Raw genomic sequence first — 12,489 nt, 5'->3', positions numbered from 1 at the left:
ATTTTTGTTTTAAATAAACATTAAATTTTATTATTTTTAATATTATTTTATTAGAAATGCAACATACTTACACATCACCTACATAAAGCTGTAAAATACACCTTTAAAAACAATTATCTATTGAAAATCACTTTAACCCATTATTAATTTACTACTATCATGTTAGTACACCGTCTTGTGATTTAAATTGAAAATCATCGCCAATTTATTTTTCTGCACTGTAACTGACTTTGGTTGCCTTTCCTTTGTACGAAGTCTTCGACTACAATGGACATGGGGACAACTGGAATATCGCTGCAGGAACTTGTAAAATTGCTGAATGAAGCCCAGAAGAATCGTAGCAACGACATATATATATATATATATATGCTTCGTAATTTCATAGTTACCGAATTCGAATTTGATATAAAAAGTTTTGTAGATATTGTTTTGGATAATATACGGTAAACAATTCTTTTTCAATCTTTGCTTTATTTTCTCTGAATAATTAAAAACTTTCACTATAAAATTCTCTGAAAAAAAAATCTACACTCATTTCTTTTTCTTAAAAATTATGTTATTTCTGTTTCTTTTTCTTCTGCTTGCACCCAATATTAAGCTTCACCCATTTGGGTTATCTAAAAATAAATAAATGAGAAAGATAATAAGATTTAGTATTAGTATCAATGTTAATAACTCTGCATTATGACTTGCTTTTAAAATTGGGATCAATCATAACATAGCTCATCCAACAATCCAAAAAAGAATAGATGAGAAAGATTAAGATTTAGTATGAGCATCAATGCTAGGAACATAAAAATTGTTATTATTCATATATCCACGAGTCTAATTTATATAATTTAAATAACCTATAGGTCCAGTAAAGATGAATTTTCTCTCTTTTTTCTTTTTGCATGTCCCTGGCTTATCCATTTGTGTTATTTTTATGTTAATTGTAAATTTGAAAGATATAATCTAACTAAAAAATAAAATACGGAGCCCCTTAATAGTTGTGTAGACCTTGATGAGGCATAACATATATATTGTAGCATTGACACTAATAGCAAGCATTTCAGGAGTATATTTGTAGTCAGTCTTGGTTATTACATATGTCAGCAGAAGTGTTATAGGCCACACTATTTGTTCTAAGTCTACTTTGTGCATAAAATAGATAATTCATTTCTGATGGTTTTAGATCACTCGACATGCTTAATACAAGGGTAGATTCATATCCTATCTTCACAAGATCCTTCAAGTATCATATTATAGTGTCTCGTGATCCAGGCTTCAGGAGATCTGAACTTTAATTCATGTAACTATTTCCCTAAGAGTGGATAATAACCATACCTGCATTATGATTTAAGGAGGTACCTTTGGCCTGTAAGTTAATAACAATACTTAAGGTATTGGTCCCCTCCTACTACAATTCATAGCCTTGATATATGGACTGTTCATACAATTCAATAATATTTTGATATATGGATTGTTCCGATTCAAGCTCTTGCATAAATAAATTCACCGACGAGCTTATATTATGCTCACTCTAAAAAAGACTCCATGCACAAAAGCTAAATCCTCAAAATTAGCAAAAGCTATATTTTTATACAAAATATTGAAAATCAGAAAATTGTATTACTTCACATGACTGCCAAAATGTACAATTCCTTTTAAATGGTTAATCTTCAACCATACAAAATTCTACTTCATATCATCTGCACTAAGCCTCTTTATAACAGAAAAATAAAAAAATGGTATCATCCTTGACAGGACCGTAATTTTCATTATTTGATACACGTGTGAAACCTCGAAACATGCAATGGTTAACTTTAGAAAACCTCAAGAATTCTACTCTTAGAAGACACAAGAGAATGTGTACACTTTAACACCAAAGAGTAAGAAATATACCAAATCCAAGATTGTCACACCATAGGGTATAAATAGTAAAGATAAATGAACTGAATAAAGTAATAATTAAATTCCCCAACATATTTTCTAAGTTGTGTAACTCTAAAAGTAGATGACGATTACAAATCACAAGTAGGCAGACCACATAATAATAGAAAGCATGAAACTAAAGTCGAAATTAAATCCCATCACCTAATGTAACACTCTCAAAGAAGTTAGCCTTTCTAAAGAAGGAATGTTTTGCTCCAATTGCACTTATGGGACCAGAGAAGATGAAGAAAATTTTTCACTAAGCTTAGAGAGCCTACCTAGAAGTGATTGAACTCTATCAGCAATACCTAAAGGGTGGAAATCATTTTGCAATAGATGATACAATTTTTTCACTTCTTGTAGAACACATGTCATGACACCTTTGGAAACCTAAAACATAATAAAGACACAAGTTACCCACACAAGTAGATGTTGCCACTTTCTTTTCATGAACCCAAAGAGCCTTTAAAGTCGGTACAATTAACTTATATTCACATATCCTCAAATGTTAACTTATATTTGAAGGTAAGAGTTAACATAAACCATCCTTTTATAAATAATAATGGAGATACATAGAACCATATAGTTTGAAGTGAAGAGGCTTTTGAATTATTAAAAAATGAAGCACATTATGATTATATGATACAGAACTTTAGTATCAGCTATAAATATAAGTAGATATAGTAAAATTTTTCCTAATATTTCACCACATTCTATCTAGTTATAATTGAAACCATGTAGCTTGCTAAAACAAAAACTTGTACAAGCATAAAAAGTTCTTAGAAGAATATGTGTACTCTGACTTCTCATCAACATCAACGAAAGACATAATTTCAAAAATAAATTCTTTAATGAACTCCATACATATTACTTCCCACTTCAGATAGAAGTGCTGAGCATGACAACTGCCAAACAAACATATTATTATTAGACATATTAGAAGAAAACCCCTTGAACTAAGCATAAATTATAATACTTATACTAGAAAATCCTATACAAATGCAAACATCTCAAACAGTGACAGATGAACTCAAGCCTTTTCATTGAAATAACTTACCACTTCTTCGGTATCCATTTTAGAATCCAAACTAAATCCCAAAACCTAAAATATTGGCCATTCTTGAACTTCTTTCCTTCTCATTCTCCAGTTCAAAATGGTGAGCCCCATGCTTGTGATCATAGGGCATAATAGAAATGGCAGCCAACAATCCAGATGATGCCATCAGCTGCAAATCCTTCTATGCTAAGTATTTATTGTAGCTTTTCTGGAGGATATAGAGCTTGTACCATGCATAAGCATGATACAAATGACTTTCTAATATCCAAAATATATTTGTTAACTTTGAATAGCAGATTTTCATCATTTGAGGTTTAGGAATATTCTTGACCATACACAAGGCCATGAATATCTTCTATAGAGTGAAAAGCTTCCTACATATCATATGCCATCCGTCATAAGAAATAGTATAAGGCAAAAATATATTAAAAATAAAAAACTTATCTCACAGATTCTACAGTAGGTTCATGAAATTTCATTAATCCCAAAGCTTCTTTTGCAATAGGGTATTCTCCAATAATTAATTCCTACAAGCTCAAACTATTTCAACCTTCCCATCTAGACTAATATAATCCTACATCTAATTCAATGGATAACATTTTAGATTTCTAGCCCCCCCTTCGATAATGATACCTTCTTAAAGGTGTGCCAAAAATCTACTCAACATGACATTATAAGTATTTACATCATGGGAAATATGGGTAAACTCCCAACCAAACATAAATGGTTTCTAGAATATGACTTTTCTACACATGTCCCTCATCCCATTTCATAAGTAGGGACAATTTGCATCTTCAAATAAGGAGGAAATAACATGGATTTCAATAGAGGAAGAAATTGGAGGATATAATAGTATTTATATGGCGCTAGCATTGATCCACATTAACTTTGAATATATAGATTCCATTTTTCATCTCTATGCTTAATAAGGAAGGAATTATAGGTCAATGCCTATAAACTTCTTTTTTCATTTGTGAAACATATGGCCCATATCATCTACAATTATGCTCTTTAGTGTAACCTAACACACATCGATATGTTTTGTGATCACTATCATAGCCCTAGATCCTTATAGGTTAGTGATAAAGTATGACTATATCCTTAGAAAAAACACTTTCGTTGCATTAAACTTCATCAGCTTCATCCACTCCCATGGGGCCTTCACCTAATGAATTGTGACATAGCACCTGCATTATGGAATATTAAAGAATACCTTTAATCTCACTAGGTATTGATAAATACCTCCAAAACTCCTTTTTTCAAACCACCCTCCCAATACATATTGCCAATAAAGCAAGCCTTTATTTTTACTAGATATCCTTTAAATTCCCCTCAATACCTATAAACAATTTGGTACCCTACAACTCTACATAGTACTTATAATGCATTGACTTTATTCTTTACAATTTTAGAAGTCCCTTTATGAATGAACATGGTAAGATATTGGTCATTAAGGTGAAGCCCCTCTACCCACTCCTTTATTGCAAATATTAGATTCTACATTGGATTGGTGAGAATTCCTTCAAATTAGAGTTTCCTCTACAATAGGATACTCTCCAATAATTAATGCCTACAAGCTCAAGTTATATTTTTCTTAAAAATAAAATGATATTATTTTAAACAAAATTATAATTTTTTATTATTTAAATTTCAACAAAATTAATAAAAAAAAATTTATTTAAAAAAATCATTTTATTTATTAATTAAACTATGTTATTTCAAAATTTTATTAAACATAATAACTTTAAACCACCCAAAGAAAATCATTTTATTTATTAATCAAACTATGTTATTTCAAAATTTTATTAAACATAATAACTTTAAACCACCCATAGAAAATCGATAAGACCATTTTACAAAGCTAGTGCCATTTCAAATTTTTAACTTATTCAACTTATTTATCCCGAAATATGTAAAAACATTAAATTTCAAATCAAAATACAACATGTAACAACCTAGAATACTGATCATCGAGATGAAGGTAAAATCATGGATATAATTACGACCCTTGTAGTAAAATAACTTAAACATTTAATTTAACTGGTGCAATAACTTACCGACTTAATTTTAACCGGTGAAATTGTGAAATAAAAAGCGAAAATAATTTGATAAAAATCCTTATATTAACATTTTTAATTATAATTATAAAAATACCACAGTTGAAACAATATTTATATGTTTCATGACCAGAAAGGGTACGTCTTTGGTTAATATTTTTGGAATCATATTTCGGATTGTTGAAAAGGCACGGTATTCCCGCATTTGACATTACAGGGCATGTTATTACTGAAACTATTGCAATTTTAATTGAAAAGCATAACCAAACATCCCATAACCCAATTTATTCACTTGCACTGGTAAGATTGTCATCCCTTTGTAAGAATTAATCCACTAGAGTAGACATGGAGGCAAATTGAATTGCGTTAATGTCACAAACCCATAAGCAATTATTTTTTTTTTAATTATTAGTCAATAACAGTAACATTAATATGTATATTACCATTCAACGAACCAAACAATATATATTCTATCATTCAACGAGCCAATTATAGTTATAATCTCAGAGTATATTGTTGCACTATGGTATACGGTTTTCATTGCCTTGATGCTACAGCAAGTGCTATTTCATGGACTATAGCATAGTAAATGCTCTCTTAACAAAGTCTAAGGACAGTCTTGGGAGACGGGCTCTGACATCGCCTCCGTTCTCCGGCTAACAGATTCCGATTGCATATTCCGATTGCATGATGCCATCGTTGTTTGTATTCATGCCCATCGAAACGACATAGGATATGAAATAACACTTGCCTTCATCCCATACCATACATGTGATGTTGTCAGTCATCCGTGTGACCCCTTCATCCCATACCATACATGCATCAAGGATTTGAATTTTAAATTTTGAAATTGGGCGCGCTGGTTATTCCATTACTTGACCACCGCTCGTAATTCTCCCACAGACGGGAGTGAGACGTTCGCACCTACGGCACCCAGCTTCGAACCGCTTGTCCTTGGTCATGGGTTCCAGTCTCGAATCACATGGGAAGGAGATGCTGGGACTGTGAACGAACTGCAGACCATGTAGTGATTAGAGAAAGGGGAGCACGGAATCGGCGCCGTTACCACCATCCATTCCTGTGCAACTATGTCTCCTCCAAACAAAATATTTTATTATTTTCCTCTTTGGGTCTTCCCTATAAAACAACCATTTTACTCGCGATCCCTTTAAAACAGAATAATGGAGAAGGGCTTATCGGCTTGTTCGTCTCAGGAGGGGCAGATTGAGGAGAGCTTAAGTGTTGCGGGTCGGATAATTGAATCGCTAGTGAGGCAATTAGGTGCGACTTCAATGGAGGGGCAGTCAGATAGAGATGGGGATCTTAGTTTTCAGCCAACTGCGGGTTCTGCAGTCTCTGCATTCCAACATTTGGAACAGGCTCCAGAGGATCCGATTCTTGGGGTATTTTCTTCTTTCATCACCATTTTTCAGATAAAAATATAATTGCTTGTATCATTGTTATTGTAATCGCCTTGAAGAGTTGAGTTTAATCTATAAATTTGTGTGAATGTACCCAGAGACAGATTAGGTCTTTTGATTTTGCCTCGGCCTTGGCTAAGCTCAAGGCTCAATTATAATACCAGGTTTATTACACATCCATGTTGTTACCTGTGGGTTGTGAAGGTTGCACCTGCACATTTAATTTTTCAATCACCACAGTCTATCATTTTACAATTATGTGGACAGCAGTCTGAGTCACCGGACCATTCTCTAAATCACCCTCTCCACAAGGATCCCAAAAAAATTTGCTTGAAAAAGACAGTGAATGGTAGCATCCTGTTAATTATTTTGCTTGTACTGGTTCTTCCAAAACAATCCAACAAAATCACTTTAAAAGAAGAGGGCGAATGAGAAAAATTCATGAGTCAATCTCCGTGTGCCCTGAAGAGGGCAAGATTTCATGTGATCCATGTTGTTGACGATGCTTTGGTTTTTAACTACTGGATCTATTTTAAGCATTTCTTTTATTATCCATGCATATCTGGGTATCGTTTTGGATGCAGAATCTTTATATATTTGTTAAGATATATTATACACTCTTTTGAAGAATCACAGTGTGTTTAAGAGGAGATGGGATATTTGAAATAGTTGTATGGTATTAGATTTACCTATTTAGGATGAGATGGAATATTTAAAACATATGTTGTATTTAGATTTAGATTTATGAAATGAAACTATAGATAAGTGCAGGAGGGTTTCGAACAACTTTTTGCAGAGGATGTTGCCTCGTTTTTCATGTTAACTTATCTTTCTAGCTGTTGATAAGAAAAATAAGCTTTCAGCTTGTTCTGCTTTTTGGCTTCTTTTATTAAGATAATTATTATCTGTGAAGGATATTTTCTGTTTAGTATTAAATGTTTTTTTGGCTTCAGGAAGAAAAATATCTTGGGTCGATGATTGAGATAATGATTTTATTTTGGTGACCACTGACACGACCTTGATGTGAAATATCAGAGGTTGTAGTTTATGGATATGGTATTTTGAAGTTATGGGCTGATTTTGATGGTAATTTATACTTCCAAGGAATTCTGGAAGGTGTTGTGCTTCTACTTTATGATTTTATTCATGGTGTGCATTGCATTAGATTACACAATTCATTCTGCACATTAGGTATATTACAAACTTGCATCTTCTCCAACTCTAGGATAGCTTCTCATCTTCCTTAACTTTAGGAAACCTTCATTTGTATTAATTTTTCTCTCATACCCTAGTGATTAGTAGAATTTTCCTTCATTAGCTCATTACCCATCTTTGCTTATTTTGATAAGCCTAATAGGATTGTTTCAACAGTGTGTCTCCTTCCAACCTATGCTTTTCGAGGGCAGATAATTTAATATTATCTTTTGGGAAAGTTTTTGTGTCAGTGTTCCAGTTTTGCAATACTCTGCTACAACAAGCTAGTCCAAAGATGACAGGCTTTGGGCCAATTTGTTGTGTGAACATTTCAGTTTATGTGATTTTCGGTTTTTTCTTCCTCATTTCATCGCATGCATGTTAGATTTGTGTGTCAAACTACATGCCAGTCCAGAGTTTGTAGAGAAAATCACGAGTCCGTGAACTAGTTTATTCTGCCGTTTATTTTTTATATCAGCAGATGGGCTAGTCAAAATATATGGAAAATTCTGAATTTGGATGGCTCTGTAAACTGGTTCATTCATTTTATTGTCCTGCTAAAGTTTTCGCCATGTCTACATTTCTGCCTTTATGGTCTTTTTTAACAAATACGCTCGCGGTTATAATTACCCCTGTTTGTTTGTTAATCAGTTTTATCGCATTAACAAGATTGTCGCTTTATGTGACCAGGTGACAGTTGCCTATAACAAAGATTCGAGCCCTGTGAAATTAAATTTGGGTGTTGGGGCGTATCGAACTGAGGTAATGTTTTACACTTTTACTATAAATGGGTTGTTAATATGGATACATAGATCTTTATATAAATTGTATATCTCACTGGATATGAAGCAGTGTTACAAAGGCAAGTGCTATTTCAGACCCTATAGCATAGTAAATGCTTTCTTAACAGAGTCTAAGGACAGTCTTGGGAGACGGGTTCTGACATCGCCTCCGTTCTTCGCCTAACAGATTCCGATTGCATAGTGATGGAGATATGCATGATGCCATCGTTGTTTGTATTGATGCCCATCGAAACGAGCGGCATATGTATCATGGCATATGTACAAAGGTGAAGCTATGATACATCGTGAAGACATCCATCACTCAGCAGCACTGTAGCTCGACATGCACTCCAGCAGCAGCACAAATGTACCAGCATTGTCATGTTAAGTAATGAGTCATGTTGCCCACATCTCTACTATGGGCTTGTTGTTAATCAATGTGATGTAACATGGAAGTGCAAGAGACCCACTTGTTGAACATAAAGTCATGTAAGTCAGAAAGTCCTGGAAGTCAAATGGTCACGAGGGTAGTCAAACAGACACAAGGGTCAGTTTCACCCTTGGCTATAAATATCCCCCTCATTTGTACATGAAATGAATTTTCACCTCAGATCCTCCCACATAGCCAAAGAGAGTCTGTAATATTTTCTTTGAGGAGTGAGTAGTGGCTCCAACGCCCCGCTGACAGGGTTAGTGATGTATGGTGTAACGATGTGTCTTGGAACTTTTACTTAATTCAGAAGCCTGTCAACAGACCAACACATTTTCACACATGTATTGTATTTGTTGTAAGACTGATCTTTAACACTTGTAATGCATGTTTCTTTAACGATGTGTTCTACATCTGAACTGATTCATTTGTTGTAATGCATAATCTATTAATGGAAATGTGTTGTATATGCTGTTAATGTTGTATCATCTGTGTCGACTACTCTATTGGACATTAGATATACCTTTCACATGAACCTTGCTATAACAATCGTTGCACTCGTCTCGGACTGATTCGTGAGTGTTGAACGTGTTATCTTACCTTGTATCTTTTTAATACCGCATCCGAGTGGACTTCTCCACCTGAAGCTGTGTATGTCCTTTGTGTTGTGTGTTCCTAGCCGAGTTAGGATTGATTCTTTGAATGAGTTAATAAGATTCTTGCAGGCATGATTGGATTTCAAATATTTATACGGTGGCGACATCATCCAGAGTTAGGGTTTGCTGTCTTAGGGTTATTAATGAATCTCTTTGAGCGGGATCATCGTGGAGACTATTATAATATGGATGTGTGCAAACCTGCTATATCTTTTATTTACAGGGTTGCCTAATGATAATAGATTAGGGATAATCCATAGCCTTTTATTTACAGGGTTGCTTAATGATAAAAGATTAGGGATAATCCATCCATAGCCGTGTTAATTTTGATGTACTAAATATCTCCAACATAATGAGGGCTTTTTAGATTTCGCATTTTACATTTCTGGGAGTCACCGTGCGAGAAATGGGAAAGATGTGTGTGACTTACCCAATTAAAACTAATAAAGTTTGAGTTGAGTGAAGTTAATTGTTAGTTCAGAGCCCGAGCCGGCGATGCGTTGGCATTTTGTTTGCATCTGCTGCGGCGGAGATACCATTGTGTTAAAACTTGTGCAATAAAATTGAGGCATGCACGATATTTGGTATCATTTTGTTAGAGGCAAGCATAATGAAAATGAAGATGGAGAATGTCAAAGTTCATATCTATAATTATGTTATGTTATTGAAGTTTTTAATTTAGTTTTAAAATTGTTATACTTATTCATTTTATCACTTCAACACTTAAAATTCTTTAAGTTTTCATGGATTTTTGTTATTTTATTGAAATTATATATTATTTTATTGAAATTTTTAATTTAGTTTTAAAATGGTTATACTTATTCATTTTATCACTTCAGCACTTTAAATTCTTTGAAATTTCATGGATTTTTATTATTTTATTGAAATTTTAATTTGAATTTTCTATGTAATAAAAATATTTTACAATCTTCTTTTCATGTATCATGCAACTATTTGTTGTCTCATTGGTCATTAAGCAATGACACTAATAGGTATTTCGATACTTTGTATTTGTATATTGATGTCTTCAAATTTTGTTACCACCAATCATATTTTAAATTTAATTTAGTCATTAATCATTTATGAAAAGAAGTAAGTAGAAGTTATGATAATCATTTATGAAAGGAGAAGTAGAACTTCTTAATATATTCTCTACACTAACCAATGAGAAAATATTTATAAAAACTTTAAACAAATTTACTATAAGAAAAAATAAATCAAAGAAATAACAATATATTACAAAGATGTTGTGATCTCAACAAAGAGTGTTCAAAAGCAACATAAAGATTCCATAGAAATTTTGCAAACATAATAGTAAACAAGTTTACTATAAGCAAAAATAAATCAAACAAATAACAAACCATTACATATAAATTTCTTGGAAAAACACCTTTTGGTTAAAAACCCCACACTCTAAAGCATGCTCTATGTATCATTTAACAACTAAATTGTTATAATATATTACAAAGATGTTGTGATCTCAACAAGAGTGTTCAAAAGCAACATAAAGATTCCATAGAAATTTTCAAAACATAATAGTAATTTAAACTTAGGCACATAGTTTTCCACCAATCCTAGCACTCAATAAATAAACATAACAAAAAACCTTGTAGGGTTTTCCAATCCACATGCAACAAATCACTAGATTAATTGGTCATTTCCTATTGCTTAGGATTCGTTGACTATTATTGACATGCATTTATTCGCTACCACTACTCAATATTTCTTCTTGGTATTTGAGGATTTATTCGCCTATAGTGATCAATGCCTACTCCACTAAAGGGTGCAAGGCGTATGGCACACCTATCACAATGTTTTGCAACTTATACCTTGCAAGACTATAAGGGAAACTGTGGTCACAATGTTTTGCAACTTATACCTCTACAAGGGAAACTATGGTCACAATGTTTTGCAACTTATACCTCGCAAGACTATAAGGGAAACTGTGGGCTAAATTCTAAGTACTATAAGGCCCATAGACTCACAATACCTTGAAATTTTATGTGCTCACTAGTTTCATCAATGCATCCACAACATTATGAAAAGTGTCACATTTCATATTTATACACATGCTTTATCTTTGAATGAAAGGTCAAGTTCTTTGCTAAAAAAATGGCATTGTTATTATCATATTGAACTATAAAAGCTCTTTGAGTCAGCCTTATGTTTGAACACAATTTCATTAACATATACTTCTACCCATATAGTGAACAAAGAAACCACTACTTGTTGCTTTTTCATCCAACTTATTGTTGTGCCAAAAAATGGAAATGCACAAATGCTTATAAATCTCTTTTTCTACTTACTTTCCCTACCCAATAAGAATCCACATAACCATGTATTTATGTTAAGTGTGGATTCCTTGAAACATCACTAGGATAGAAAATGGAATATCTAAAAGTACTTGCAAATACTTGAAGGTCCTCTTCATTGTGACCTAATGTGATTGTTCAAGAATAGCCATGATTGTACTGAAATCTTGCACTACTTGGACAATGTCTAGTCTAGTACAAACCGCAATGTATGTCAAACTACCAATTGCTCTAGCACAAGATATAGAATCTATATCCTCCATATTTATAGTTGTTGAAGAACAATGTTGAACTGAAAGTTCAGTTCCTATAGAAATAAAAGCATTTATTAGTCTGCAATGTGACATGTGAAATTGTTGCATCCTACATAAATGAAAACATTTAATAGTCTACAATGTGACATGTGAAATTGTTGAATCCTACAGAAATAAAAACATTTAATAGTCTACAATGTGACATGTGAAATTGTTGAATCCTACAGAAATAAAAACATTTAATAGTCTGCAATGTGACATGTGAAATTGTTGCGGCACATAGTTTAAATACTTATTTTGGCTCAACCAAAGCATTCTATTTTCTCTGTCTCTTCATCTTAATTCTTAAAATATATTTTGTATCCCCCAAGTCATTTAAATCAAATTGTGCTACAAGCTAAGACTTCAAATC

The 12,489-nt window shown here is 32.9% G+C and overlaps 1 protein-coding gene across 2 annotated transcripts; it reads left to right on the top strand.

Moving 5' to 3' along the window:
- The first annotated feature begins 5,936 nt into the window (after window positions 1-5,936).
- On the top strand, window positions 5,937-9,111 carry LOC149221014 (aspartate aminotransferase 3, chloroplastic-like). Of its 2 annotated transcripts, XM_089382891.1 has the most exons (3): window positions 5,943-6,431; window positions 8,334-8,405; window positions 8,613-9,111. In XM_089382891.1, exons 1-3 carry the CDS (start codon window positions 6,210-6,212, stop codon window positions 8,625-8,627), a joined length of 309 nt encoding a protein of 102 aa, XP_089239017.1. In that variant the 5' UTR covers window positions 5,943-6,209; the 3' UTR covers window positions 8,628-9,111. The 2 variants fall into 2 exon arrangements, with proteins under 2 accessions (XP_089239018.1, XP_089239017.1); XM_089382892.1 differs by lacking the exons at window positions 8,334-8,405; window positions 8,613-9,111 and adding an exon at window positions 6,548-7,079 and having other exon boundaries at window positions 5,937-6,431.
- The last annotated feature ends 3,378 nt before the right edge of the window (window positions 9,112-12,489 follow it).

This window comes from Pinus tabuliformis, chromosome Q (assembly GCF_031772625.1).
Source record: "Pinus tabuliformis cultivar Carrire ecotype Pingquan chromosome Q, CPIR1, whole genome shotgun sequence".
NCBI classification, from domain to species: Eukaryota; Viridiplantae; Streptophyta; class Pinopsida; order Pinales; family Pinaceae; genus Pinus; species Pinus tabuliformis.
Note: the sequence above shows the minus strand (reverse complement) of the source record. Positions and strands in the feature narration are given on the sequence as shown.